Source organism: Uloborus diversus, unplaced genomic scaffold (assembly GCF_026930045.1).
Source record: "Uloborus diversus isolate 005 unplaced genomic scaffold, Udiv.v.3.1 scaffold_15, whole genome shotgun sequence".
NCBI classification, from domain to species: Eukaryota; Metazoa; Arthropoda; class Arachnida; order Araneae; family Uloboridae; genus Uloborus; species Uloborus diversus.
Genome location: NW_026558209.1, coordinates 2,238,819 through 2,266,719, shown reverse-complemented (window position 1 = coordinate 2,266,719; position 27,901 = coordinate 2,238,819). Strand labels below are relative to the sequence as shown.

The 27,901-nt window shown below is 33.5% G+C and overlaps 1 protein-coding gene across 1 annotated transcript in view; it reads left to right on the top strand.

The window, feature by feature from the left end:
- The window catches only part of LOC129233017 (SUMO-activating enzyme subunit 2-like), a 64,456-nt gene that overhangs the window by 9,548 nt on the left and 27,007 nt on the right, over positions 1 to 27,901 (top strand). Inside the window, exons 4-11 of the mRNA XM_054867098.1 lie at positions 3,957 to 4,021; positions 6,789 to 6,889; positions 7,814 to 7,935; positions 12,595 to 12,659; positions 13,788 to 13,891; positions 16,853 to 16,952; positions 20,329 to 20,474; positions 24,618 to 24,711. Coding sequence (XP_054723073.1) covers positions 3,957 to 4,021; positions 6,789 to 6,889; positions 7,814 to 7,935; positions 12,595 to 12,659; positions 13,788 to 13,891; positions 16,853 to 16,952; positions 20,329 to 20,474; positions 24,618 to 24,711 — 797 coding nt within the window. The remainder of the gene's footprint in view (positions 1 to 3,956; positions 4,022 to 6,788; positions 6,890 to 7,813; positions 7,936 to 12,594; positions 12,660 to 13,787; positions 13,892 to 16,852; positions 16,953 to 20,328; positions 20,475 to 24,617; positions 24,712 to 27,901) is intronic.

The window sequence follows — 27,901 nt, the reverse complement described above, 5'->3', positions numbered from 1 at the left end:
CTGCAGAAACTGCGGTGCAGAAAATCTGCTGAAACTGCGGTGCAGACAATCTGTACAGTTTAAAGTCTTACCCTTTGGCATTTTGCCCCAACTATATCCTAGAATCTAGACTAATCAACATCGACTATCGTAAGGCAGCTTTTTTTTTTTTTTTTTTTTTTTTTTTTGCGGTGATCTTTCATTGAGAGTACATGCCACAAAGGAGTGAAAGGCTTTAGAGGAAATGCAGATAAAAGTTCAATCGTTAAAAATGTTTTGGAAACGTAGATTCCCTATTATTAATGCCCCCCCCCCTGGTAATTTATAAATAAAACAAATCTGTATTAACAATAATTTAATCCTAATTGTAATTAAGATTAAGAAAGCATTTTTTTTTTATGGTTTACAATCCCCCACATGTATACATACTCTGTTTTACGATTGAAGTTGAAGGGAGGGGAGTATCAGGAAAGGGTTTCAAAGACAACCTTAAATGCGATATAGAATACTCAGTTTAAGGGAGTCCGGGGGTTTCTCCCCCCGGGGAACATTTGGAAAAATAGATGTAAAATCCTGCGTTTTGAGGCCTTATCAGCATAATTTGAACTAGAAAAATATCAGTAAAAATATAGGCAAACCAAAACTTTTTACAAGTTTCACACTTTTTTGCAAATTAAGAAAATACAAAACAGCTTTTTTTTTTTTTTTTTTGGTTCTGCAAATCGTCGACATTGATCGACAGAGAGACGAGAGTGGAAAACGCATCATCACTTGCTCACATCAACATTTGATAGAGTTAATTTTTGATCATCCCCCAAATCAAACGACAAACAAAATAACTAGTAAAAAATAAATAAACATCTTAAAAGAAATGGTGTGGAGATTCGGAAAACGGTAACGAGAGAGTAAATCCTTGACATTCAAACAGTTTAAAGTTTATACACTATAGATAAGAAATGAAATTTAAGCACTTTTCAAGTACACTCAAAGACTTATTTAATTATTTTCAAAAACTCTAGAACAATTAAACTTATTTAAAAAACCTTTCAGTCTCTAACATTTTAATACTCGATTGTATCGTTTCACCAAATTGTTCTAAACTTGTAAGCAACTTCTGTTTTGAATTTTTGTTTTTTCAAAGACTAGATTTCTCATTCCAAGAGTTTTACTGTAAGTCAGCGCGGAGTCCCCTAGCCCCTAGTGCGGCTGCCCAGCAAACTTCTGTCAGAGCGAGACCCACGTGATAACAGGCCAGACAACTCCCCCCCCCCCCCCCCCCCCCCCCCCGCTTCGTTACGCCACCAGTAGTCGATCTTTGAACTTGGCGCGAAACTTTGAAAGCAGTGCAGTCTACCAGTTAAACAATAGTGCTTCTTGGTCTGGTTGAAATAGATGAAATAGGAAATATTAACTTCGGCTGCACATTTTTGAATACAATACTGTTGGATTTATCTCATCCTTTCCACGTACCGGAATGTAGAGGCAATTAAAAAATATATATATAATATAAGTGTCTGCTGAGTGAATTCGAGTCGGCGATTTCCGCTTCCGAACAACCTGCATGAGAAGAAAAAAGCTGGGCGCCTCATGGAATAAATTTTAAAGTTCGGAGGTAAGTACTTTTCTCAGATAAACCAATTTACATTTTATGCAGTTAAGATTACTTAAGTTTTCCTCCATTACACGAACAATTGTCAGTTTCCTTTCTGATATCTGTGTCTGTAATTTGTAATTTTAGTATACTGCTTTAATATTTGAAACGGTTAACTTGCAACTTTTTATTTCTTTATTTTTTCAACTTTGTACACGCATTTATTCGAAATGGATTTTCCAAGCTGACAATATACATATGTCAAAATTTTCTGCAGATATACTTGTTGCTATCAGAAGCAACGTAACTTGGTGTTGATATTCAGTTAATATGTAAGCAAGTTTATTGAAACAGGGTTTTAACTGAACTAATCTTATATTTTCGGTTTCGATTAAATTGTTTCATACGCTAGCATGTGTTATTTTGATCAAAAAACATTCCTTGATGGGCTTCCGTAGTTCTGAGATAGAAGATTAGATTGGAACGCCGGAGGTCGTGGGTCCGATACTCAAACATTTCCCCCCAACTACGCCCCTGCAATGTTATTCAAACAAGCTGGTTCTGTGCGTAAATTTAAAAAATATATACGGTTTTTTTTCACTGTTGTCATTAAGTTTTATGATATTTATGCACACATTGTGGTTAAGTTAACGGTATTCATAATTTCTGGACTTGCGAAAGATTAGTTTTGAGCAGTGGATACACAACGTGTTTTTGCCAAATGCTCTGTGCTTGTTTGTTTATGCTTAAAAAGGGCAAAATATCTTGAACTACATATTTTTTGAACTCCTTGGGTTTTCTGTTAATAAGCTTTCAGGAACTCTGAAACTGTAACATAAATTGAATTAAGGGGCTGTCTATAAAGTATTATGCAAAATTTTGAACAAATTCCCCCCCCCCCCCTCCTCCTTGTTACATGTAACGCTGTTCAACATGAGCATATTGTTATAAACAACGCGTGATGTCACACTTCTTGTTATTCCCACCCTTCCCCCTGTCACAAAACTGTCACATTGATTTCCTAAAAGAGCATACTCAGCAAAATGTTGATCTAAATTTAACATATATGAGGTTTTAAGTATTAAAGAAAGTTGCTAAAATGGTCATTCTATGAAAAGTTTTTTGAAAAAGATTACTTTGTCATCAATAAATGCTTTTTAAAATAATTTTTCAGAAGCCTAAAATGATGAACTATTAAAGCCCCCCCCCACACACACATGAATCATTAGCAGCTAAAAATGGAAAAGTAGCCGAATTCCAAAAAAAAAAGGCTGTTTAGATATTGAATACATTTTTTTTTGATGTACAACATACAGTATTCATGATGTTGTATTATTCATTCTTTAATTAACGTTTTTCAAGTTGAATTCCTGTGTAATTTTTCGAGAGTGCCCACCGAAGGGGGGGGGGGGTCGGAATCATAGTCTCATAGTAATGATAGCTTTTCAACGGCTATAGTTATAAATAACTGTGCCCTTGAAATTTTAAAATTTTAAGGGAAATGGAGATGTTTTGGGATTTTTTTTTAAAAGTTTTCATAATTGAAGGGGGTAGGGCACCGTCTACTTTGGGGGATGGCACCCAAGCATTCACGTCTTTTGAAAAGCATAAATTTGCTCAGCTAAGTTAACATTAATAATCTGGTATTATGTACTTTAATTAGATGTTATGTCTTTGAAACATATTGCAGTCATGTTTCCCGTTTACTTAAGCAAAAATGTTTATTTATTTTTCAAAATTTCATTTAATTCTTATTCAAATACAATAGTAATATTATTTTTTGTTTTGATGTAATTGTAAAATGAAAGTTTATTTATTTATTTGAATACTTCTTAAGACTTAATGTTTCAATACAATATACGAGTAGTTAAAATGTGATTAGTTAAAAAACAATTTATAATGAAAAATAAAACTGTGTTTATTTATCTCTTTGTTTTAACATGATTGTAAAATAAAATCGTGTTTAGTTATTTGAGTACTTTGTAAGACTTATAAATGTTTTTATGTAAAATACTATGAATTAAGCTCAGTGTATTTTTTAATGTATGATTATTGGTTCTTTTTTATGTTTTCAAATGAAAAAGTAGAACTTGTAATGCTAATAAAATAACAGAAGACAATAATAAATAAACTAAATAGTTTTATTTAACCAAAATATTAATCGAAGTGCTCACTTCCCAATATCATTGTGGATCGACAAACGATGACGTCATTTGCTAGTTGGATGGCCTTCCTATCTCGAAGGTCTCGGTGTCACCCTATGCTTTTGATGGATAATAGACTACTCTTTCAAAAGAATACTTTTTTTTAATACATGCAGAATTTTGAGTATTGATACATTTTGCTCTTCCGTACTTTATTTATTCGTTTTTCAAATCTCTTACAGCACAAAATACAATGTTGAATTTTTTCGCCAATTCAGTGCCGTCACCAACGCCTTGGACAACATAGGTATGATTCTTTTCAATTTCTGTGCTGTTTTATGAACATCGATTTATTTGCATGAATTTCACACTTATTTTGACTTTCCCCTTCTGATTGATTGTAAATTACTTTGAATGGTTCTTCTTTTCAGTGTATATCTTATTTTGAAACAAAGTGAGTCACTATGCTTGATTAATACAAAATCACTGTTAGGTGTTGCACCAAATAACCTCTAGCACGTTAGATCTTTATCAATAACATACTTGCGAACTCTACTGTTTTTAACGGGATACTCCCGTTTTTTGCTTCCATCTCCCGATTTCCCGTTTTTTACGATTTTCTCCCGTTTTTGCAGTTTTTTCTGTCAATCATCAAAAATTTCACTTTCTTCTCAATAGATGACGCCCTTTTCTAGTCTACCAATGTCAGGGAATAAGAAAATTTATTACTCATTTAGTAAATATTAATTCTTTGGAAGCTTTCCACATTGCATGTTCAACGAAGCACGTGCTTTGCCGAAAATGGCAGCAGATTTCAATCCTTTTGCATCCTGAAATTATTTCAATTATTTTTAATGTTTGAAGTTATTTTAACATGTTCTACCCTATACCTACTTATTTTATATTGTATTTTCATTGTATATTGATATCCTTTTTTTTTTTTCGGATTTTAGTAATTAAACTTTTGTAGCTACTTTTCTGGTAGAGACTGAGAATGTTCGAAACTTTAAGCAAATTCACTCCTTATTATTTAGTTTTTTCCTTTGCTTGCTGCTACCAATTTGTTTACATCTGCAAAAAATCCCCATTTCACTTTAAATTTAGTATTGATGTTATTTAAAAGCATAATTTAATAATTCTGTAGCGAGGATATGTTGATGGTGAATCACAGCGTTGGCAAGTTTTTGCCGGGGGGTGGAAAAAACCATGGAAAAAACCACGGTTTTTACCGCCTGGCAAAAATAGGTTTTTGCCAGTTTTTGCCCAAGTGGCAAAAATAGATTTTGTTTTCACAACTTAAGGACAGTTTTTTTCCTTTTTATATAAAAGTAAAAGCATGAAAAGATTTTGATAAAATTTTAATTCAATTATTTTTATAGTTTAAAAAATTTTAAGGTTTAACTTTTAAACTTATGGAGCATTTTTACTTTTAAATTTTTAAACATTAACATAAAATTTCAGTTAGAAACATCTAAGACAAATAATGAACTTACAATGAAAATGTAATTAGCTTGTTTATTATAGTATTTTTTACAGAATACTAAATATCTGTTTAAAGTATACTTAATCAAGATGCAACTATAAAATGAAAGAAATAAAAGTTGGCTCATTCTGAAAAAATTGTTTTAGCAAACATTTAAAATCTTAAGTTTTCCAATCCCAACATTTGTTTTTTATTTATTTTTCACCTTATAAATTAGAAGTAACATGGAGAGACATAACTAAAATATTAAAGTGCATTATTTATATTATATTGTCACTATTTCAAGATTAACAATATAATGCTACTTTATTTGCAATTAGGTTTTTGCCGTTTTTTCCATTTTTGCCGGTTTTTTCCATTTTTGCCATGGTTTTTTCCATTGTCCCGGAAAAAATACCTTTTTGCCGGCAAAAAACCCAACCCTGTGAATCACCTATATACCTCTAGTAAAATCTCCTGTTTTTTTCCTTCGCAGGTTGGCAAGTATGCAATAAAAAAAATTGCTGCTGCTAAAATACATGAATGTAATAGTAGGGGAACGTGGGGCAAAATGAAATGGCTAAGATGACTGAGCTTTCTCAAAATGAACAAATGGGAAATTTGTTTTGAAAATTACAGTAGAAAACAAAAGCACTTTATAATAAGAATTTTATAATAAAGCTTTCATTGAAACATTATTTTTTATTTTTGGTAAATTGAGTTGCGTCACCAGGTAGTTCTTTGTCACATATTTCACCTAAATACAGTGTTTTATGGTTATTTGCCTATGGGAAATATTTTTTTAAAAAAAAAACCTTTAAAAGTTACATCTGAATCAAATGCATGGAGGCGCAAAACTTTAAACGGCCATTTCTCATTTTGAACTCAACTGCAGATACGACTTTTGTGCTTGGCACGCCAGTATTAATAACTGATTTAGTAAAAATCTCTTATATAATTAAAAACTGAGTGTACCTATGTATGTCCAAGCTTCTTCTCCCGAACGACAGTGAACTGACCATGGAACCGGGTATCGATGGATTCGTCGTCTTCCCGTCTTCATGTTTGGCTATTTAACAGAATCCTCCGATAATAATGAGCGGGGATATCCATTAAAAGCTGTATTAATTGACACTTAGATTTTTCGACATGAAATCCCTATTTTTCGAAGACTTCCCTCCATTCAAATGATTATTCGGTGCTTCATCTCCACTTTCCACAACGACGCTTTTATTAAAATGTATAGCGTGAAGAAAATCATGGAGATGAAAGATCTGTTGCCATTTTTTTCTCTCGAATATGAACAGGTAAAATTCTTGTTTTCGTTTTGAGGATTTTCCTGTAATCAGGGGATTCAAAATGTTTACTTTTTTGGGGGTTTTCCGCAATCTGCCGCAAAATTTCACCGCCTTTTTTTTTTTTTTTTGGTTCAAGCCTGAGTGTTGAACTCACGTCACTTGACATAACTTTTATTTTTGAGGTGGACCGGGCAACGCAGCTAGTCTATTTTTGAAGTGCAGTAGAGTTTACTTTAAAATAAGACCAGCGAAAAAGGAAATGCGTTTGTTTGTACGAAGTGTGTCGTATAACGGTGCCATTTGTGCCACCCCAGGTGCCAGGAGCCACGTGAACCGGATGTGTCTGGCGGCGGACGTGCCGCTGATAGAGAGCGGGAGTGCCGGATACCAGGGACAGACCACGGTCTACAGGAAGGTTGGTACTCTTTCAGACTTTTCCAAGTTTAGACTATCACATGTCATACGTGAAATACACCGCCAGCTCAGTCATTTCCAGCCGAGGACTGCCGTTTCGTGCTTATTGGCACTCATCGGCCCGGCATAGGAAAGTGGCTGAGCCGGAGGTGGAAAACCTCTTAGGGAAGCCAAGAGAGCCAAACAAACTGGTAGCTAACATTGAATTAGCAATGACCAGACGAGTGACCGAAGCAATGGTTCGGTTCAACTCGAAGATTGGAGGCAAGGCAGGTATATTCAGTAAGTTACTGCCCTATAGCCAGGGCTAAAGCAGAAATACGTGAAATACACCGCCAGCTCAGTCATTTCCAGCCGAGGACTGCAGTTTCGTGCTTATTGGCACTCATCAGCCCAGCATAGGACTCACCGAGCCGGAGGTGGAAAACCTCTTAAGGAAGCCAAGAGTGCCAAACGAACTGGTAGCTAATACAGAATTAGCACTGACCAGTCGAGTGAGCGAAGCAGTGGTTCGGTTCAACTCGAAAATTGGCTGGAAATGACTGAGCTGGCGGTGTATTTCATGTATTTCTGCTTTAGCCCTGGCTAATGGGCGGTAATTTACTGAATATACCATGCCTCGCGTTCAATCTTCGAGTTGAACCGAACCATTGCTTCGGTCACTCGTCTGGTCAGCGCTAATTCTGTATCAGCTACCAGTCTGTTTGGTACTCTTGGCTTCCTTAAGAGGTTTTCCATCTCCGGCTCAGCCACTTTCCTATGCCGGGCCGATGAGTGCTAACGAGCACGAAACGGCAGTCGTCGGCTGGAATTCACTGAGCTGGCGGTGTATTTCACATATTTCTGCTTTAGCCCTGGCTTATGGGCGGTAATTTGCTGAATATCACATGTCATGTCCTTCATTTTGGTGTACTTGTTCTTTCAGGGCAAAACGGAATGCTTCGAGTGCACCCCCAAGAGGGCGCCCAAGACATACCCGGGATGCACCATCAGGAACACCCCTTCGGAACCCGTCCACTGTGTCGTCTGGGCCAAACACCTGTTCAAGTGAGGCAACACCTTCTATCTAAATGTAACTGCTATCGTATTGTTAAGGATCCGGCGCGACTTCCAACTTTCTTGAAAAAAAACTAATTAAATTTAAATAAAAAAATAATTTTTTTTCATATTTATGTTATGATTTTGCTTATTAAATAAATGTTGAATCAGTCCAAAAAATTTCAAAACTCTAAAGTACATAATAAAATTTTTTTCAAAATGTGTCCGGGACCCGCTTAAGATAAAATATTGTAACGGTTCCGGTGCGACTTCCAACTTTCTTGAAAGGACGACACAGTTCTCGATTAAAAACACAGAGAATTTATTTACACTATGTACAGGAAAGATCGTCGACAACTGCTAAATCAATCATCAGCAATGAAGCAAATATCACACAACACCGTAAACTCGACGGTTACACACGTAATTACTTCCAAATACGAAAACAACACAGCGAAATGCCTCGCAATAAATAGAGCTAATACACTCTCAGTACAACTTCTTAATGGAGACTGACTTTTTATCATGCATAACGTCTTTTCATACACATCGAAAAGAGAGCTCTCAAATATTCCACAAGATTCCAAACGCTTCTCGAAAATAGTAGACCGTTATCAAATTTTATCAATGAACAAAAAAGGAAATAGGGGGGTCGTATACTTTAGCCATATGTATAGGGGTTGTATATTCATTACGGGAAACTATTTACAGGTTACGTTACTACAATAATTACTATTTACAGGATTTGTAACAGTATCTTAATTTGAGTAAACTTGAAATCCAAAGAGATGTTCATGTAGAAGTTTCATTTCAAAAAGTTGGCAAGTCTGTTCACAGGGCCTATATGCAAGGGGTTGGTTTATGGGGTTCAACCCCCCCCCCCCCCCCCGAAATGTTTCATCCGAAGAAATGCTTTCCATTATTTCATTTACTTATTTTTGTGACAAGGGGTTGGTTTATAGGGTTCAAACCCCGTCCAAAATTTTTCAATCGAAGAAATGCTTTCCATTATTTCATTTACTTATTTTTGTGACAAAGGGGTTGGTTTATAGGGTTCAAACCCCTTCCGAAATTTTTCAATCGAAGAAATGCTTTCCATTATTTCATTTACTTATTTTTGTGACAAAGGGGTTGGTTTATAGGGTTCAAACCCCCTCCGAAATTTTTCAATTGAAGAAATGCTTTCCATTATTTCATTTACTTATTTTTGTGACAAAAATAATATTGTTGTTATTATTACATACTTTCCAACTCTACTGTTTTTAACGGGATAACGGGAAACTCCCGTTTTTTGCTTCCATCTCCCGGTTTCCCATTTTTTACCATTTTCTCCCGTTTTTGCAATTTTTTCATTCAATCGTCAAGAAGTTTCACTTTTTCTCACTAGATCAACTAGATAGGCGCCCTGTTCTGGTATACCAATGTCAGAGAATAAGAATTTGTCCAATTAGTAACTTGTTTAGTAAATATTAATTTTTTGGAAGCTTTCCACATTGCATGTTCAACGAAGCACGTGCTCTGCCGAAATTTGCAGCAGATTTCAATCCTTTTGCATCTTGAAATTATTTCAATTATTTTGAAAGTTTGAAGTTGTTTTAACATGTACTACCCTATACCTACTTATTTTATATTGTATTTTAATTATATATTGCTTGGTTTTTTTTCGGATTTTAGTAATTAAATTTTTGTAGCTACTTTTTTGGTAGAGACTGGGGAATGTATGAAACTTTAAGCAAATTCACTCCTTATTATTTGGTTTTTCCTTTGCACTATATTTTTCTTGCTGCTACCAATTTGCTTGCATCTGTCAAAAATCCCCGTTTCACTTTAAATTTAGTATTCATATTATTTAAAAGCATAATATAATAATTCTTTTGTGAAGATATGTCGCTGGTGAATCATCTATATACCTCTAGAGGAATCTCCTGTTTTTATTCCTTCGGAGGTTGGCAAGTATGTTATTAATTCAATTTCATTTGGGAAATGAAATGAGCATGACTGAAAAATTGTACAAACTCACTGTGTGCTTCTGGTAGTCATTGAGAAATTCATTTATTACGTAACAATATGTCGTTTTGTAGGAACAGCCTCTCCTTCCATTTAGATAATCTATTGTACCAAAAAATCAACAGAATACACATGAAACCAAGTTTGATAGACCCTATAAATGTTTCAAAAAATGTGTTTGGTAAAACCCCCCTCCTAAACAAAAGTCTGGTTATGGCCCGGTCTGTTCACAGGTATTCCTCGTATAACACAGAGTTCATATGACTCGATACAGAGGATTCAATATTGCTGGGTACAAAACTTGCATTTAATGTCACCTAGTTCTGATATAACAGGGTTTTTAAAAATTGAATTTCAATTTCGCTCATTTATGATCCATCATAAGCTAAATTTGAACAAATAACAAATCAAGTTTAGCAATGGAATAATTTTTGTTTTATTTTATGTATTATTTTTTATTTCATTGTTGTAGCTCAGGTGAATTGCGTTGCTGCTGAAAAGCATTGATTTTTTTCTGACAGTATGTGTTTTACTTTTTGTAAATAGAGAAGTTGATCTAGCTTTTTCTATCTCCTTTTTTTTTTTTAAAAAAAAAGGATGTTTTGTAACAATGTCTTTGCTATTATGAAACTATGCCTTTTATGATGTTGAACTGTACTCAGTGCTGTGATTTATGTTATTTCAAAATTTTATGTAATGCGGTTTTGATACAACATGGTACATATTGCCCTGATTTGTGTTATGTGCATACATAATTTTTTAAATTTAATATTATAATTCAAATAAATAAATACAGTGTCATGACACAGTTTCAATGCACAATAGTACAAATTAACCTCGTTATACAAGAGACACCTGTGCTTCATTTTTACAACATAGTGCTGAAGTTGTGAACACTTATTTTCCAAGTGATGGCAAAAGCAAGCAAAAAATTAACTGTTAAGTGTTTCAAAACAGGAAAAATAAGTGTAAATGAGTTTAAGCACATAAATAAAAAAATGTAGAGGTTTGACATTAAAAGATGACAGGAATAGACGAGCTTTCTAAATGTCGCCATTTCTGCCTTTTCTCCCTATTGATTTCTAAACAAAAGACAATCATTGTCGTTTGATAAAAATCCTTCAAAGTGTAATTTTAAAAAAAAATCAATTAATAAATAAGATTTTGAGTCTGTTTAATTAAATATTTTATTTGCATTAAAGTTAAATTTGCCATTTATCGAGTTGAAGAAGGATTTGATCTTGATTAAAGACTACTTCATAAGTTACTTTCTCTGTCATAATCCTGCCGATTTTTAAGTGTTTCAAATAATGCAGGTTTTCAAAGATGTTTTGATTCAAGTTAAGTCAACAGCGTAAAAGTATTTTTCACTATAAAATTTTCTGTATTAATGGTGTAGTACAGTCAAAGTTTGTACCTGCAAAATGGCTCAACATCTACAGCAAAAACCCTCATTAAACCACTTGAATTCAAAAAACATTTGTACTGTGTACAGTGGTTTGTTTATGTACCTTCGTTCAATTAAAGTTTTATTTTTAAATCTGTACTTTCATTTATTTGGATGTCCCGGATCCTATTAGACCAGGTTGCTGTAATACTTGTTCAGTCTCCCAAGTTAACAATCACTTAGTAATTTATTGGATAAGATGAAATCCAGTTAACCTGAAATAGTTATTACGGTCTCTTAAATTTCACTTTAACGAGGTTCAACGGTACATCAAAATGAAATTTCGTTTGAACTCTTTTTGGTGATGTAATGTATCCAGGGTTCCGAAATATCAAAAATATCCGATATTTTCAGTAAGAACAAACTAAAGTCTTCAAAATAGTAAATGCATCCTGAAATCTCTATTTTCTTATGTTATAATTACAATATGTAGACTTAAAATTAAGATTTCTTTCATTATTTATATCTAACATTTCATTTTACATTTCTATCCATTTTAATGGAGTTCATTTAGCATTCGCTGTTTCACTCATTTTTCTTCTGTTAGCGACTTTTACACAGTTATATGATTCAGAAATAAAAAATATACATTGGTCGGTGCATATTCATGAGACATTTTCTTTTTCTCCGACCACTGTTTAATATTTAATTAGGCCTTTTTAATATGAAATTAAACTGTTACATTACTTATAATTTTATGAATGTAAAATAGAAAAGGAATATTATATTAGTTTGTTATATTTATGATGTAATAATACATCATTAAAATATAGTACATAACTTTTTAGTTATTTTTAATAGTAAATGAACAATATTACGATGATTAATATATTTTTATAATGAAAATATCGTAGTTGAAAAAATAAATATCAAAATATCATGATATTTTCAAAATAAATATTGAATATATATTGGTAAACTCTGAATGCATCCAATATAATTTTGTAACTTTTAAATATGTCATTCTGAAGATTAATTAAATCTGTAAATGCAAATAAGTTAATTACTGAAATTTTTAAGTCTTTTAAAATATTTGAAAAAATCATGATTTTTTAAATCAGAAAGGACATCTAAAATCCGAGTTCTAGTAGTCTCTAAGATCTGCGACCGACATTTTTCTGTTTTTGAATTCCATATCTTACTTCCTGTATTGTGTCGTGAAGAAGTAGAAGTGTAACACATAATTGATTATTGAAAACTTTTATTTTTCACAGCCAACTCTTCGGGGAAACAGATGCAGACGAAGAAGTGTCACCTGATGTGGCGGATCCTGAATTAAGTAAATATTGTCACGAATTTTGTAAATGGAAGTTGTTTGTTTTTTGGACTTACCTTGTTGTGATCTAAAACACAAAAATAAGCTTCAGATTTCCAGAATTACGATCTAAAACACGCAACGAACGTGTTTTATGTGCTTCATTTGTCGTAGTCTTCTGATCTCCGAGCCGCCTACAATTTTTTCTTCTTTTGAGCAGACATGTGATTTTTCAGTATTTTTACTGAATTCAGTATTTTTTGAGAGAGCAAAATACTGTATGCAAAAAAAAAAAAGAAGGGGCTTTGGAAGTTAAATTCAACATGTTGCAGTGAATTTCATGCATCCAATCAAAGTATAGATACAAAAATACATGGGAGAGCTTTCAGTTGTAGTAAAATGTACTAACATTGTTGTGTTAGTTCACACAGCCTAGCAATTTCAGTATTGTCATACTGTTTGGGTCACATGTCTGTTTGAGATGTTGTCGCCTCTCGGAGATACTCCATTTTTGTACTTTACTGCGAGACTTTGTATACTCGAAATGGATTTCGATTCCCCCCTTTTTACTATTTTGAAGGATGTAAATTTTTTTTTAAAGAAATTTATGGAATCGTGGTAAATTTAAGGTTTATTCTGTTCATTCTCTCATAAAATGACCTTACCCTCAGAAGCTTTACTCGTGTGCAGCTTTTCCCTACTTTGCACCATTATATCAAGTAACCAGGGTTGGCCTGATTGAACCCAATGGGCTTTTTGAAAAAACCCATTTAAAAAACATATTATTTTAGCCCACTTTTGGGTTTTTTTTTAATTTTTGTAGAAGATTTTTTAAAAAATTAATTTAAATGCTTTCACAATTTAAACTTTTTTTTATTTGTTCTTACCACAGACAATGGACATAAAAAATGAATTTTGAACTTTAGTAGTATTTCTTAACTCTTGACGGCATTAACAAAATGCTTCAAAGATTTTAAATAAATATATTTAACTTTTTGTCAACTTCCGTTAAAAATTCTTTCAACTTTCAATTTAATTCATTTTAAATTAACGAATGTTAATTTCATATTTCTATTTTAAAAAATGATTAAACTTTATAACAGAATATTTCCGCATGCAGTACGTGTGAAATGACTTGTCTCTCGTCCACAGGCGAACAGTCCCTGGAAGCCAACGACAAGGGAAACGTGGCCAGAGTGTCCACGAGAGACTGGGCCAAGTCCACGGACTACGACCCCGAAAAGCTCTTCAACAAGGTACCCGCATTTCGTTATTTATTTTCTTTTAGCAAAGAGCAGGGTTTGTACGCTCCTTCAAAACTCCTCCAATACTCCTTCATTCAGAAAATTTTTTGGAAGGGCCCTTCAAACGCCTCCATTTTAGTTCCGACTCCTTCAAAACTCCTTCTTTTTTAGTTCAAGGCTACATAATTTTCCTCTATGACAGTAACATAAAATACTTCAATCGACAACTTAACATCGTCACTAGGGCAAAGGTATAAGGACGATTTTGATGTAGTAATTTCGTATATTTCTATTTTTCGTAAACATGTGCTTTACAAATTAATCACAGAAGTCATAAAAGTTTAAGGTGAAAATATTATTAGACGACTAAGACATTTCATGCTTAAATGGTGCTTGGCTATTTTTTCAAGTTTTATGATTATTGCTTTTCCCTCCACCACACTCTCAGCAGCAAAAGTGAGTTTGTTTAATTTTTTTTTAAATGTTTAAAGATACATAAGTAGATGTACTATATTAAGTGATTGTGTTAAAAAAACAATTGTTTAGTAAATTGCAGTTACGATATTGTGAAAAGGGTCATCCACAAGTGACGTTAAGCCTTGGGGGGGGGGGACGAGTTCATGAAATTGTGGCAAGGGGAACAGAGAGGGTGTCAAAAAGTGACATCACTTAGTTATTATATTAAAGTGACATGTGACAAGAGGAGTAGTAAGGTGAAGTGTGACACTTGGTAACAACGGGGAAGGGAGTCAAATATATTAAAAAAGCAAAGTAACATCACTTAAGGTTAGCCCATTAGTACTCCTTCAAAATCTCATTTTACTCCTCCAAAACTCCTTCTTTTTATTTCTGAAATTGAGTACGAACCCTGAAGAGCCATTGGTTTTTTTATTAAACTTTTGTTCGAAAATGATCTAAAGTTGATATTTTTCGCTCCACAACTGATATTGTGTACTGAATGCCGTCGCTTTCGAGCGATGATATCCGTCACTCGTGAATTGTTTAGTACTTTCAGAGCCGAACGATCTTTCTCGTCGCAATTACAATGAAACGTTCTTGTCTTTAAAAACTTTCATTTCGAAATAACGTAGTAAGAAAATATCACGGTCGTTATTTTAAAGGTTGTGGTGCATTCGAACATTCCGAAATAGGTGGGAAAAATTTACCCATGATATGAAACAAAAAATACTAATTTTGAAGAGACAAACAAAATTGAGAAGCAGTCGGGACAATACGATGAACCCCACCCACCGACGGCATCTGATGTATGAGGAAACGCATTGCATGACCAGAAATAATCCAAATTCATCTGAAGGAGGAATGGCCAGCCCTTGGCATGCATGCCACATACTTGCCAACTCTACTCTTTTTAACGAGGGAGATTCACGTTTTTTGCTTCCATCTCCCGATTTCCCGTTTTTTCCTATTTTCTCCCCTTTTTCAGTCAATCATCAAAAAGTTTCACTTTCTTCTCAATAGTTGGCGCCCCTTGTCTACTAATGTCAGGGAATAGGAATTTTTCCAATTAATACCTTTGTTAGTAAAACTTAATTTTTTGGAAGCTTTCCACATTGCACGTTCAATGTAGCACATACTCTGCCGAAAATTGCAGCAGATTTCAATCTTTTTGCATCTTGAGAATATTTCAATTATTTTGAAAGTTTGAAGTTATTTTAACATGTGCTACCCTATACCTGCTTATTATATGTATTATTTTCATTATGTATTGAGTTTTTTTTTTTTTTGGATTTTAGGAATTAAATTTTGGTAGCTACTTTTCTGGAAGAGACTGGGGAATGTACAGAACTTTAAGCAAGTCCACTACTTATTATTAGGTTTTTTCTTTGCAGTATGTTTTTCTTGCTGCTACCAATTAGCCTTAATCTGCGAAAAATCCCCATTTCACTTTAAATTTAGTATTCATGTTATTTAAAAGCACAATTAATAATTCTGTTGTGAAGATATGTTGCTGGTGAATCACCTATATACCTCTAGTGGAATCTCCTATTTTTTTTTCTTCGAAGGTTGGCAAGTATGATACCACAGTGTGTCATGTAAGAGCATTTACAGTGGCACGCAAAGACTAATTGAAAAATGTTTTATGACTTTTTTGTACAGCTTCTTACAAATTCCAAATCTTCCTGCTGTTTGGCTGCCATTTATTTCTTTTCTAAAATGATCAAATAAGGCTCAATCATTTTGTTTTAATACATTGTAATTTAGACTGTTTGTAAAAGAGGAAAAATCTTTAAATTAATTTAGTTAATATTCTGAAGCTATTCAGGCAACGGAGAGCAATTTTTCCTTTCGATTCCTCTTTCGCCACTTAATACTTACGTTCTGAAGCAGACTATTTAAAAACTAATCTACCTAAAAACAAATTTTATTTAAAAAACTAGCTGCCTTGCTGAATGCACTATAGTGTCTAAACCAGGGTTGGCCAAATTGGACCCAATGGATTTTTTTTTGAAACGAACAAATGATTTTATCACTTGAGAAGTAACTTTGCCTTAACTGTTAGTAATCATGGAAACTAAAAAATCTGAAACTTCACCATTCTTGGGTTTTGTCGTCTTTAATACTTTTCTTCAGAAAACACTGGATTTTAACTAGTTTTTCAGCTTTTTTTACCCCAAGACAATTTTTGCGCTATGTCCATATACTTACGCTACAAGTACCCCACATTTTCCCTAAAAAAACACAAAAAAAAAACACATTTCTTTTTTAAAAACCCAGCTTTAGTTGGGTTTCATTTAAAAAAAACCCTGGGTCCATGGGCTTTTTAAAAAAAAAAACGGGTTTTTGCCAACCCTGATCTGAACCCAACCCAGCTATCTGGGCTTTCGTTAAAAACTCACAAATTTGATGCTTAAACTTTCAAATAAGTTGCGGAGGCTCCTTAAGGGACAAGACTTCATTAAAACTGATGGATTTATACAATTTGATACGGAAGAGTCATTCTCTGTGTTCCAGCTGTTCTCCGACGACATCCAGTACCTGAACACCATGGTTGATCTCTGGAAGACCAGGCCCAGGCCCCAGCCACTCTCCTGGAAGAATCTCCCGGATGCAGGTCAGTGTGGTTTTGAGCAAACCCAAAGATTTAAATTAAAAATGCAACTCGAGTTTGAATTGGTGAAGAAAAAATTTCACATTATATTTCACTTCATAAAATTCTAATAAGACAAATGTTTTTAAACTGAATTTTATTAGTGTCACTTTTATTGGTTATTATTTCGTTTTTTTTTAATATTTTGACCATAAAAAAACCTGTTTTTTTCTATTAATATGCAATACACTAATGCAATTATGTTTAATTAACATGCTTTTATTAGCTTCCCCTGTATGTATGTATGTATCTTGTAACAGAATCTTGCAGCTCAAATTTCGCCCACTTCCTGCGATCGGATTCTTTTGAAATGTGGCACGCGACCTCGGATCCGATGACAATGCAATATTCTATAATCACATCAATTAACTAACTCTTTTAATGGTTAGTTTCCTCCAATTTTAATCAATATTTTGGCATAAATCCAACAATGTGAAAAAGGAAAAATTTAAAAAAATACATTAAAAAATGCTCGCAAAAATTATTTGAAAATATCTACAAAAACCTATGATTTTTCTGCATCGGACAAAATTTGTTCCAATGTTCCAAGAACATGAAATATGATTGTTTTTAACTCATTTCATGCCAAAATTTAGATGAGCCTTCCATTGGAAATTCATTGCTGATCAGACCATTGTTGAACAAAACTTTTATTCAATTGCATCTCAAATTTTCAAAGTAATATAAATATGATTTCCGCAAACATACATCGATGACTCACAGTAGCTTCCCATCAGGATGCCCTTTAAGATATTACATCGCACTCGTTTTATAAATAATTTCGTCAATTCTGAATAAATATTTCAACTGTAGGACTAAAAAACAGAAAAATGAAATAATAGTTTAAAAAACTAAAAAAACAGGCTTTTGTAGCAAAATGAACTAAAAAGTGAAAAACAATCTTTGGATGATAGTAGTTGACCAATCACTTAAGTTTAATGTAATACAAAAAAGCGTGGGAGGCTTCTTATCAGTTGTCTTGAATTTCTTCCATTTGTTGTCCAAGCAAAAATGTAAATAGACAGCACCCCACGCTTTTTCGTATTACATTAAAATGAAGTGATTGGTCAACTACTATCATCCAAAGATTATTTTTCACTTTTTCGTATTACATTAAAATGAAGTGATTGGTCAACTACTATCATCCAAAGATTATTTTTCACTTTTTAGTTCATTTTGCTACAAAAGACTATTTTTTTTTTAGTTTTTTAAACTATTCTTTTATTGTTTGTTTAAATTGTTATCTTTTATTATTTTTAGTGGGAAAAATGTATTTAGTTCTCATTTGGCTTCTCTATTGAAGCACTAGCCAATGTTTATTTTCCCTTGATTTTCTGTATTTATTGCATAGTATTGCGCCGTCTAAATTAAATTTCAGCTGTATCATATTCATTTACATAAAAGTGTTTTACATCATGTTTATGTCTTTTATTACAGTGATACGGGGTGTCCGAATCGAATGTACCGAATTAGGAGGTATTGCCACACTTAACAAAGAGCTTAAAAGCATTAAAAATTGTAGAATTAGATAACACCGATGATACCTACTAAATTTCATCCAAATCAAAAATATTTTGCCGCAAAAATATCTGAAAGTTTTGAATTTATGTGGAAATGCCCTTCTATCTATATATTTTTTAAATAGCGATTTCACTTGCATTTATGTTTATACAACAAAATTAATTCATAACTAAAATCTAAAAGTTTGTCAAAATAGTATTTTTAAAAATCTAATTCAAATAAAATTTTAAATTGTGATTTTAATTAAAAAAAATCATATTTTTTCAGTTGAAAAAGTAAATATATGATTTTTTTATACCCTGGTAATAGGATGTAAAAAATTCCCTATGACATCAAAGCTATTGTTTTATGTTTCAATTGTACAGAAAATCACAGGGTTTTCATTTTGTTCAATTTCATCTATTTTGTCCAGTTTCTTACGGCGTGCCAAACTTTTCATGAAAAAGTGGACGTTATAACTGAAAGTTTCACATTCTTGAATCACACATGTTATTTCTCCGCCAACTGGCGGAATTATGATACCATTGATGAATGATATCACCTATTAACTTTAATACTTCTTGCAGAGTTAGTGGAAGCACTAACATTTCATCCACTTTCTGTGAATAACAGATGAAGAGACTTCTTTAAAATAAACTAAAATTTATTAACACGTGAGAAAAAGGTAAATATAATTGTATAAACTATTAACTGAAGCCAAAGGTAAAAGATTAATTAAATATGACTAGCAAGTTAGTTAAACTCATCCCAATACCGCTCGCTAATCTATTACTACGATCAGCCGAGCATCTTCGGCAATCAGCATCCTCGTCAGTATTCACATCAATACCCAGGGGCGGCATTTCAGCATTACAGTTGGGGGGGTCGAGTTTTGAAATACCTCAGTATGGAACAAAACACATATCGGCTAATAGCAAGTATTCAAGTAATCATGGTATAGGGGGGAGATTGCGTAGTTAAAAAGCCCCCAGAAAAGATATTTATTTATGTGAGATATTTTTTCTAAAATAGCATGTATTTTTGAAGAGTATATATGAAAGTATATTATGCATTGAGCAGCTGAAATGTGTATGTAGCTGAAGAAAGTGATAAATAGACACTTTAAAACATGAGGGTAAGAATAAATTAAAAATACCAAGGCATTTTCTTGTGAAAATCATGCAGCCACACCACTGCACGGGCCTCTCATAACCATCGTTATACGGAGCACACAAGAACGAGATATTTAGCCCGTATGAGGAAATTACGTCTTTAGTTGAAATTAACCATGATTCTTCATCATTTTTTTTTCTGTTCTGAAAAGGCTAGTAAAGGCTTGATGAATTTCTAGCTATTTAAGAAATGGAAAACACTTGCTCATGTCTGGAAATGTGTCGAGTTTCATCAACCATTACCAGCAAGATTGTTTTTCTTAAACATTGATTTGCAGTTTATGTAAATTGGATTTGCTCATTTTTTATCATTCCTCTCAAAACATTTGGGGGTGCGACCGCCCCCTCTCGACCCCCCTATTTGCCGCCCCTGTCAATGCCCTCAGGTCCACGCAACCAATGAGGATGCACTGAGTGGCAGAGACGCCTCCCTGCTGAGCCAATGGCGGGAGTCCGTCGCGTCCGATCCGACAGCCAGCTTCCGATTCACCCGGATCGTTAGTCCGAAGTTCAGTTACGTGGGCAAAAGTAAGTGTAGAGATGTTTGTAGAAATTCTATTTCTAACAAATTATAGTGTGCCACGACCGGGCGGTTGCTATTTTGAATGAAACTGACTCTTGTTGGACATTTTTTCAAACTTTTGTGAAATGATGAAAAACTGTTCCAGTGCCCAGCAACAGCAAGCAACCGGAGGTGTTGATGAAAGATCACGCCATCTTGTCCCTCAAGCAGTATGGGGACATGTTCGATGCCAGTGTGCGACACCTGTGGAAGAGGGCCAAGGAATCCGACCAAGTGCTCATCTGGGACAAGGTGATTCATTTTTGATAGACATCGGTAAACGATATTTAACCGCGTTCTCATTCCTAATGTAATGTAAAATCGACTTCATTCAAATGAGATTAACTTCTCGACTCTTTCGGCACGTGTAAAGTTTCCGTTTTAGGTTGGCATCCTTCGATGCCCGATCCTATGCAAACGAGGCAAGTATAAATAGTGAACGATTCCGATCGTTCTCTCTCTCTTCTTTTGTGTTCGTCAGCCTCTCGTGAGTTAGGTCCGATAGGTGTCGGGGAGTTGCGAACTCCGCCTCCACTTATGGCCGGGTTTTATTCTTAAGAACTTATTTTTGTCAGTCTATTTATTTTAGTTACTATGGACCAATACATTTTTGGTAAGATTTTAACACGTTTCCAATGTTCATTTCTTCACATTGACATTTGATTCTGCACCTTCCACTGTGTGGTATTATCTCTGCTCGTATAAGCATGTAACATTGTCGACTGACTTACGAAATTTAGCCCTTCGGCTTTTCGTTTAAACATCGTAAGTTATCAATTTTCGTCTGTATATCTGCCGTCGATGTTTCTCGAGTAACTTGTTACGGGGTATTCGCATATCTACTAGAGATGAGTTCGGGCTCATTTTTGAGAGCCCGAGTGATATTGTCTCGGACCAAAATCCGAGCCCGAAGGAGACTTTCTTGCATCAAAAACCGAGCCTTCTACAGTCTGACATGATCTCTCTGTTAATGAAAAATGTTCTTCATTAGCAGAAGTTTCTAAATTTTCTCAAAATGCTCCACTTCAGATGCATTACAGTATGATATATTGCAATAGTAATCGCAAAAAAAAAACACTATAAATAAGTGTTAATTTCTTTTTTTTTTTCTTTTTTGGTTTAATTTTCATATTGATTAAACTGATTTAAATGTTCCTTTCATTTTCTCACAGTAGGTAAATGTTTATTTGCTTTGAATTTGTAGTCGCTTCTACAGTCTGACTGTTAATAATAAATGTTACGTCAAATGTTCTTCATTAACAGAAATTTCTAAATTTTCTCAAAATGCTCCACTTCAGATGCATTAACAGTATGATATATTGCAATAGTAATCGCAAAAAAAAAAAAACTATAAATAAGCGTTTATTTATTTATTTTTTTGAGGAGGGAGGGGGGTAAATTTGCCATTGATTAAACTGATTTAAATGTTCCTTTCATTTTCTCACAGTAGGAAAATATTTATTTGCTCTGAATTTGTATGGAGATTGGCGATTGAATATCTGTGCTTGAGCCCGAGCCCGAAACCCATTTTCGGTTCTAGAGCCCGAGCCCAGCTCTGGCCTGGGCTGAGCCCGTCTCATCTCTAATATCTACAAAGTCATGTTTTTAGTAATAAATGCTCAAAAATCAAGCTAACTGAAAATTGGCCATGGATTCTGAATTCTATTAAATTTTACTGATAAACGTACTCATTTTTGCCATTTTACAATTATGTGCATCAAGTTATGATTTTTTATGCACTTTGAAATCCGATTCCATCCGCTCCTTTGAAACTCGCTCGTTTTTATTTCCTGATTAATTCTGCCGCAGGGACAGTAATACTTTTGTGTTAACCATTATTTTTAATCCTTCTTGTATTTTATATTGTGATATTGCACCCTGTCATAACTTGCAATTGACTGGGTTTCCTTGCCTTGAAAGTTGGTGAAAATCATTGAAAGTCATGCTGGGATATCGTCGGCATCATGCTTAAACTAATGAATGTGAAAAGCTAAAACAATATTTTTTTTCCCATATGATGCGTTTGGTTATTTTCAGTGTTTTAATTACTTTACTTTAAGTGCACAACTTTCGTTTGAAGTAAATATAACCGGCAGGTAGCCTTTTCTGAGTACTACAACAAATCGTCGAATTTGAAAAACGTGATTCGCGATTTTTCGTTGTTGCAGGGTATCCGCGTACCTGCAAAGTCATGGAAAATCATGGTTTTTAGTAAAAATGCTCAAAAATTGGTCATGGATTCTGAATTCTACCAAGTTTTATGGATAAAACCTACACATTTTGGCCTTTTTTTAGATTTCACGCATAAGTTAGGATTTTTTATGCACTTTGAAATGCAATTCCGTCCCCTTCCTTAAAACTCACTCATTTTTATTTACTAGGTGATTCTGCCTCATGCACACCAATAATTTTGTGTTAACCGTTATTTTTAACCCTTCTTGTATTTTATATTGTGATACTGAAAACTGGCACTTGACTGGGTTTCCACACGCGTGGAAAGTTGCTGAAAATCATGAAAAGTCATGATTTTCTTCAAAAAAATCCTCAAAATTCATTTAAATTGACAACTACTCATGGATTTCGAGTTCTAGAAGGTACATAAGTACCAAATTTTAGGTTAGGTGTAAAATGTACACACCTTAGCCGTTTCTTACCCCTTTTAGGCTTTAGTCCCAGTTTTTTTACGCATTTCAAAATCAGATTGCATCACCCATTAGCCTCGTTGGACGAACTTGTTTCGCGTAATGCATTCTGGGTAAAAACACCGCTTTCACTCCAGAAGCTAGCAGGAGTAGAAAGATTCCACATAAACTCCGCAAATAACCGGAATGCGTTGACAGGCAGATTTTTTCCGGGGTCGAAAGTGTCCATGGAAATGGCCCTATTTATTAGCTCACAATAATTGTTTTTAAGCAATAGTAGCTCGGCTTGTTGTATTTCTCTACTTTTTAGAAGCATATGTTCATTGTCCAAAGAATTGGCCATATGATTGCAATTTTATTTTTACAAAACTCCAATTTAGATTGCTAAAAATGTATTTTTTTCTGGGAAAATTGTGTTTTGTGAGTGATGGATAGTTTCCAGCAGAAGTCATGAATTTCGAAATTCAAACTTGTCCTTCTGCCACTTCCGCTTTAAAATGTTAATCTATTTGCATCTGGTTCGATACTAACTAATACCACTCAAAAAAAAAAAAAAAAAAAAATGTTAATGATCACCAGTGTTTAGTTTAAATTTATAAAAGTTTTATGCAAAAAAAAATTGTCCAAAAAGTTGGGTTGACTTTAAAAAGTCATAGGTTGCTTTAATTGTAACCCAGTTAGTTCTATTTTGCTTTAATTTGGGTTTTCAAAAACATGCGCAAAGTGTATGTTTTTCTGATAACATTGTGCATTCTAAAAGTAATGGAAGATTATAAGGGGGGGGTTAGTCGGGGAAAGTTATGGATTTGAGAAATCTCTAAATGTAGCAGATTGATATTAAGATATTCAGTTTTATCACCAAACACATTTACTGTAAACAGGGCCCAGGTTGGGAATTTTAAATTGCTTGCCAACAAATTAGCCAAGTCTGAGACTTAATTTTAAAAATCATAATGGTGAAACTTTGTTAGCCCCTTCAGTCGGAATCATGAAATATTGGACCAAAAATGTTGATGTTTGGTACACAGTGTATTATGGTAAACGGTATCTTATAGACAACATTTTGAGTTTGTAGGAGAAAAATTAAAAGAGTTATGCCACGTCCAACATTCCGGACTTATATTTTTGAAATCAATATTTCATACACAAAAACGATAGAATACCAAACAAACTTCATTATAAAATGTTCTACAAACAATTATAAAACATAATGTAAGCATTTGAAATGATTCATTAAAGATTATATATTTTTAAAAAAATCAGGAAAAAACCTTGCTTTTCAGATGAAAATCCTTGGTTGGAAAAATGAGCCACTCTCTATCTCTCAATCCTTATAGGTCAGTGTTGTCAATCACAAAACGAAAAGTTATTTCACAGATTATAATAAGTAGAATGTGAAGAGTCGACTACAAAAAAATCAACTAATTAAATCAATTATTAAATGATTAGCAGCTGTTTAAAGTGTGTGTCCGGTGTACCGGACACCAGCTCTGAAGGGGTTAATCTTTTTCTTTTAAAGAAAATTTCCTAATCATATTACCTAATCTAGAAAATCACCTGTCATCGTATGACGGGTGCAAATTTCTTCTCGGTTTCCATTCCAGTCCATTTGTAGAAACAAAAAACTTGACAAGGTTTTTTTTTTGTGTGGAAATCTCTGAAATTTTTTTGTTTGCCTACACTTCTACGTACTCGGAGGTTGATTGCATTGGATGCAGTGGCAAATGTTTAATACTTTTCCCCTTTATTTCAGGATGATGACGTGTGCATGGACTTTGTGGCAGCCTGTGCCAACCTTCGTAGTTTTTGTTTCTCCATCTCGCTCAAGAGCAGGTTCGACATAAAAGGTGAGAGGATTTTTTTTTTTTTTTTGAGAAAGTCTTTCTTTTCCTGATTCCTCTCGTTGTTTTAATGACAGAAGTGAATAAAAACATGTATTTTACAGGGGTGATTGTGTTCCGGTATTTTTATGTCCGAAAATACCGGAATTATGTTTTTTTTTTGTTATGTTTTTATCTCTCTACCTCCGCAATTTTTTTTTAAATTATATAATACTCATCAAATATACCTGCAAGAGCCTTAAGATGGGCACCTATCCCTTAAGATGGACAAATGTCAAGATAATTTGTATAACACCAGCTCAAAAGTAACTTTGTAACCCATTAAAATTTTAATCAAATGTACACACACTATTTTGACTCAGAACTATTTAATACTATGGCAACTATTTAATACTATGGCAAAGGTGCACTTATGTAATAGGGGGCCAAAGACTAAACCCCCCCCCCCCCCCCCGTTCTCGCTTTGAAACTCTCAGGTATTTTTTGATGAACTCACAATCACCCCTGATTTTATCATATATTGCTCATTTCATTTGCACAATGAGACATTTTTGTGAAGTAGTTTTCTCTTTAAGAAATTTTAGCTTCTTTTGAAGAGTGATTTATAATGTATGCAAATTTTTTTAAAATTCCAACCCCATCGCCAAAGCAGAATACTTGACGATGTTCTGAAACGTAAAATCATTTGACCGAAATTGTTCTGCAAGTACTGCAAAGCATTGTATTCACAAGCAACCAACGTGACCTTTTCCACTAATCGGGAGCCCTAAACCAAAATTGTTTCAAACAGAAAGGTTTTTTTTTTTTTCAGTTTTTAAAACCATGTTGCTATGCATTTCTGTGAAACCAAAACCGATTGAGATTCTCCAAAAATATTTTATTTGCTTTCTCAAATGCATAGAAAAAGCAAGCATATGAAATTCTATAAAAATCCAAACCTAGGTGTCAAACCACATTTTTTTTGGGGGGGGAGGGGTAATTTTGCATGGCTTGAAGGAGCAATTAAAATAATGTTAATAAATAAGTAAATCACTAAAATAATAAATAAAATGAGTCAAGTTAGGATAGCAAATAATAAAACACTTCAAAAGTTTCTAAATAATTGAAATATTTTCATGATGCAAAAGGATTGAAATCTCAAACAACGCACACAATTTTCGACGATGGACGTGTTTCGATGTCGTCATGTTTCCAAAACATACGTTTTTGGAGGAAATTTCAGTGGTGAAGATCGATTTCGGAAAAATAAGGAATAGGGGGAACCAAAACACTAAAAAAAATCAGAATCTTTTCAGACTTAAAATATATAATTTTTGCACAAAATCTGCAGAATCTGCTGATTTTCTACCAATATCTTCCAACTCAAGATAGAATTTTGTACAAATTCTGCAGATTTCCTCAAGTTCAAAGTAAATCTAAACTTCCTGCAGATGACTTATCGAATTCTACAATTTTCGCAAGCTTTCCGCCGAATCATCGTAATTTCTGAGAATTTTAAATTTTCTTGTAATTCTAATCTTAGAAAAGCTGCCGAATTTGTGAAAAATTCTATTTTGAGTCGGAAGATATTTGTAGAAAATCTGCAGTTTCTGCAGAAAATTCGAGTTTTCCTCTCAGATTTGAACAGAATTGTTCTGCAGCTCAGGCATCTGTTCTGTGACGTAAGTCTCAAATATAGTGGTATTCTGCTTTGGGGAACCCGATATTAGGCTGAATATCTGGTTAAAAACTGTTAACCTTAATAATTTATTTTTATTTTATGCCAATTTTAAATAGTTATTCTATTTTGTGCCTTTTGTGGAATATAAATGCATTTTCAATGTAAAATCCTAATTTTAACTACATTAAACGTTTTTTTATTAGTTTAAAATAATAAATAAATAATTAAAAAGTAAAATTAATCATTCTAAAGCAAATCTATACTAATAATATAAAGCTGAAGAGTTGGTTTGTTTGAATACATTCATCTCAGGTACTACAGATTTGATTTGAAAAATTATTTTTGTGTTGAATAGTCTATTTATTTAGAAAGGATATAGGCTATATGACGTCACGCTATGACTAATGGAAGTGGAGCAGCAAAAATTTGAAATTAAATCAAAAATAATAATGATTGCATTTTTTGTCGCATCAGTAACTCGAGCTTTTGTTGCCCGAATAGCTCAGTCGGTAAGGCGCTCGGCCAGCAACCCTAGGGGTCTCGGGTTTGGAGAAAGATGAGGTGCTTTAACCCCTTCAGACCTGGTGTCCGGTATACCGGACATACACTTTAAACAGCTGCTAATCATTTAATAATTGATTTAAATAGTTGATTTTTTTTTGTAGTTGACTCTTTACATTCTGCTTATTATAATCTGTGAAATCATTTTTCGTTTTGGGATTGACAACACTGAGATATAAGGATCGAGAGATAGAGAGTGGCTCATTTTTCCAACCATGAATTTTCATCTGAAAAACGAGTTTTTTTTTTCCTGATTTTTAAAAAATATATAATCTTTAATGAATCGTTTCAAACGCTTATATTATGTTTCATAATTGTTTGTAAAAAATTTTATAATGAAGTTTGTTCGGTATTCTATCGTTTTTGTATATGAAATATTGATTTCAAAAATATAAGTCCAGAATATCGGACGTGCCATAGCTCTTTTAATTTTTCTCCTACAAACTCAAAATGTTTTCTATAAGATACCCTTTACCATAGTACTCTGTGTACCAAATATCAACATTTTTGGTCCAATATTTTTATGCACATAGTGTGTTAACTCAGTATAATTTTGTTACGAACTTAAATTATTAACATTTAAGATTAAATGTTTTACATTTTTCATATAGAACTAAATAAAATTCACACTTAATGATTTTTTAAAGTTTTTTTTTATTAATTATAATTAAGTCAAAAATTTCGTAAGTCCAATGTCTTGCAGCATAAAGCAATTATTTTGAAGTAACTCGTTGCGTGAATTTGCTTTATGTCACGTAGTTTACAATGCAAGACATTGTGAATTACAATTAGTATTCACATTTGAATTTTTATATAAAAAGCTATTCAGTTTCTATGCCCTCTCCTTTGACCCTGAGCCTACTTGAATAAATATCTGTATGGGAAAATCATGCATGTAACTTTCAGCAAGACTTTTTTTTTTTTTTTTTGTATTTGTTTCTTTAACATATCAGGGTTCGTACGCTCCGGGAATTC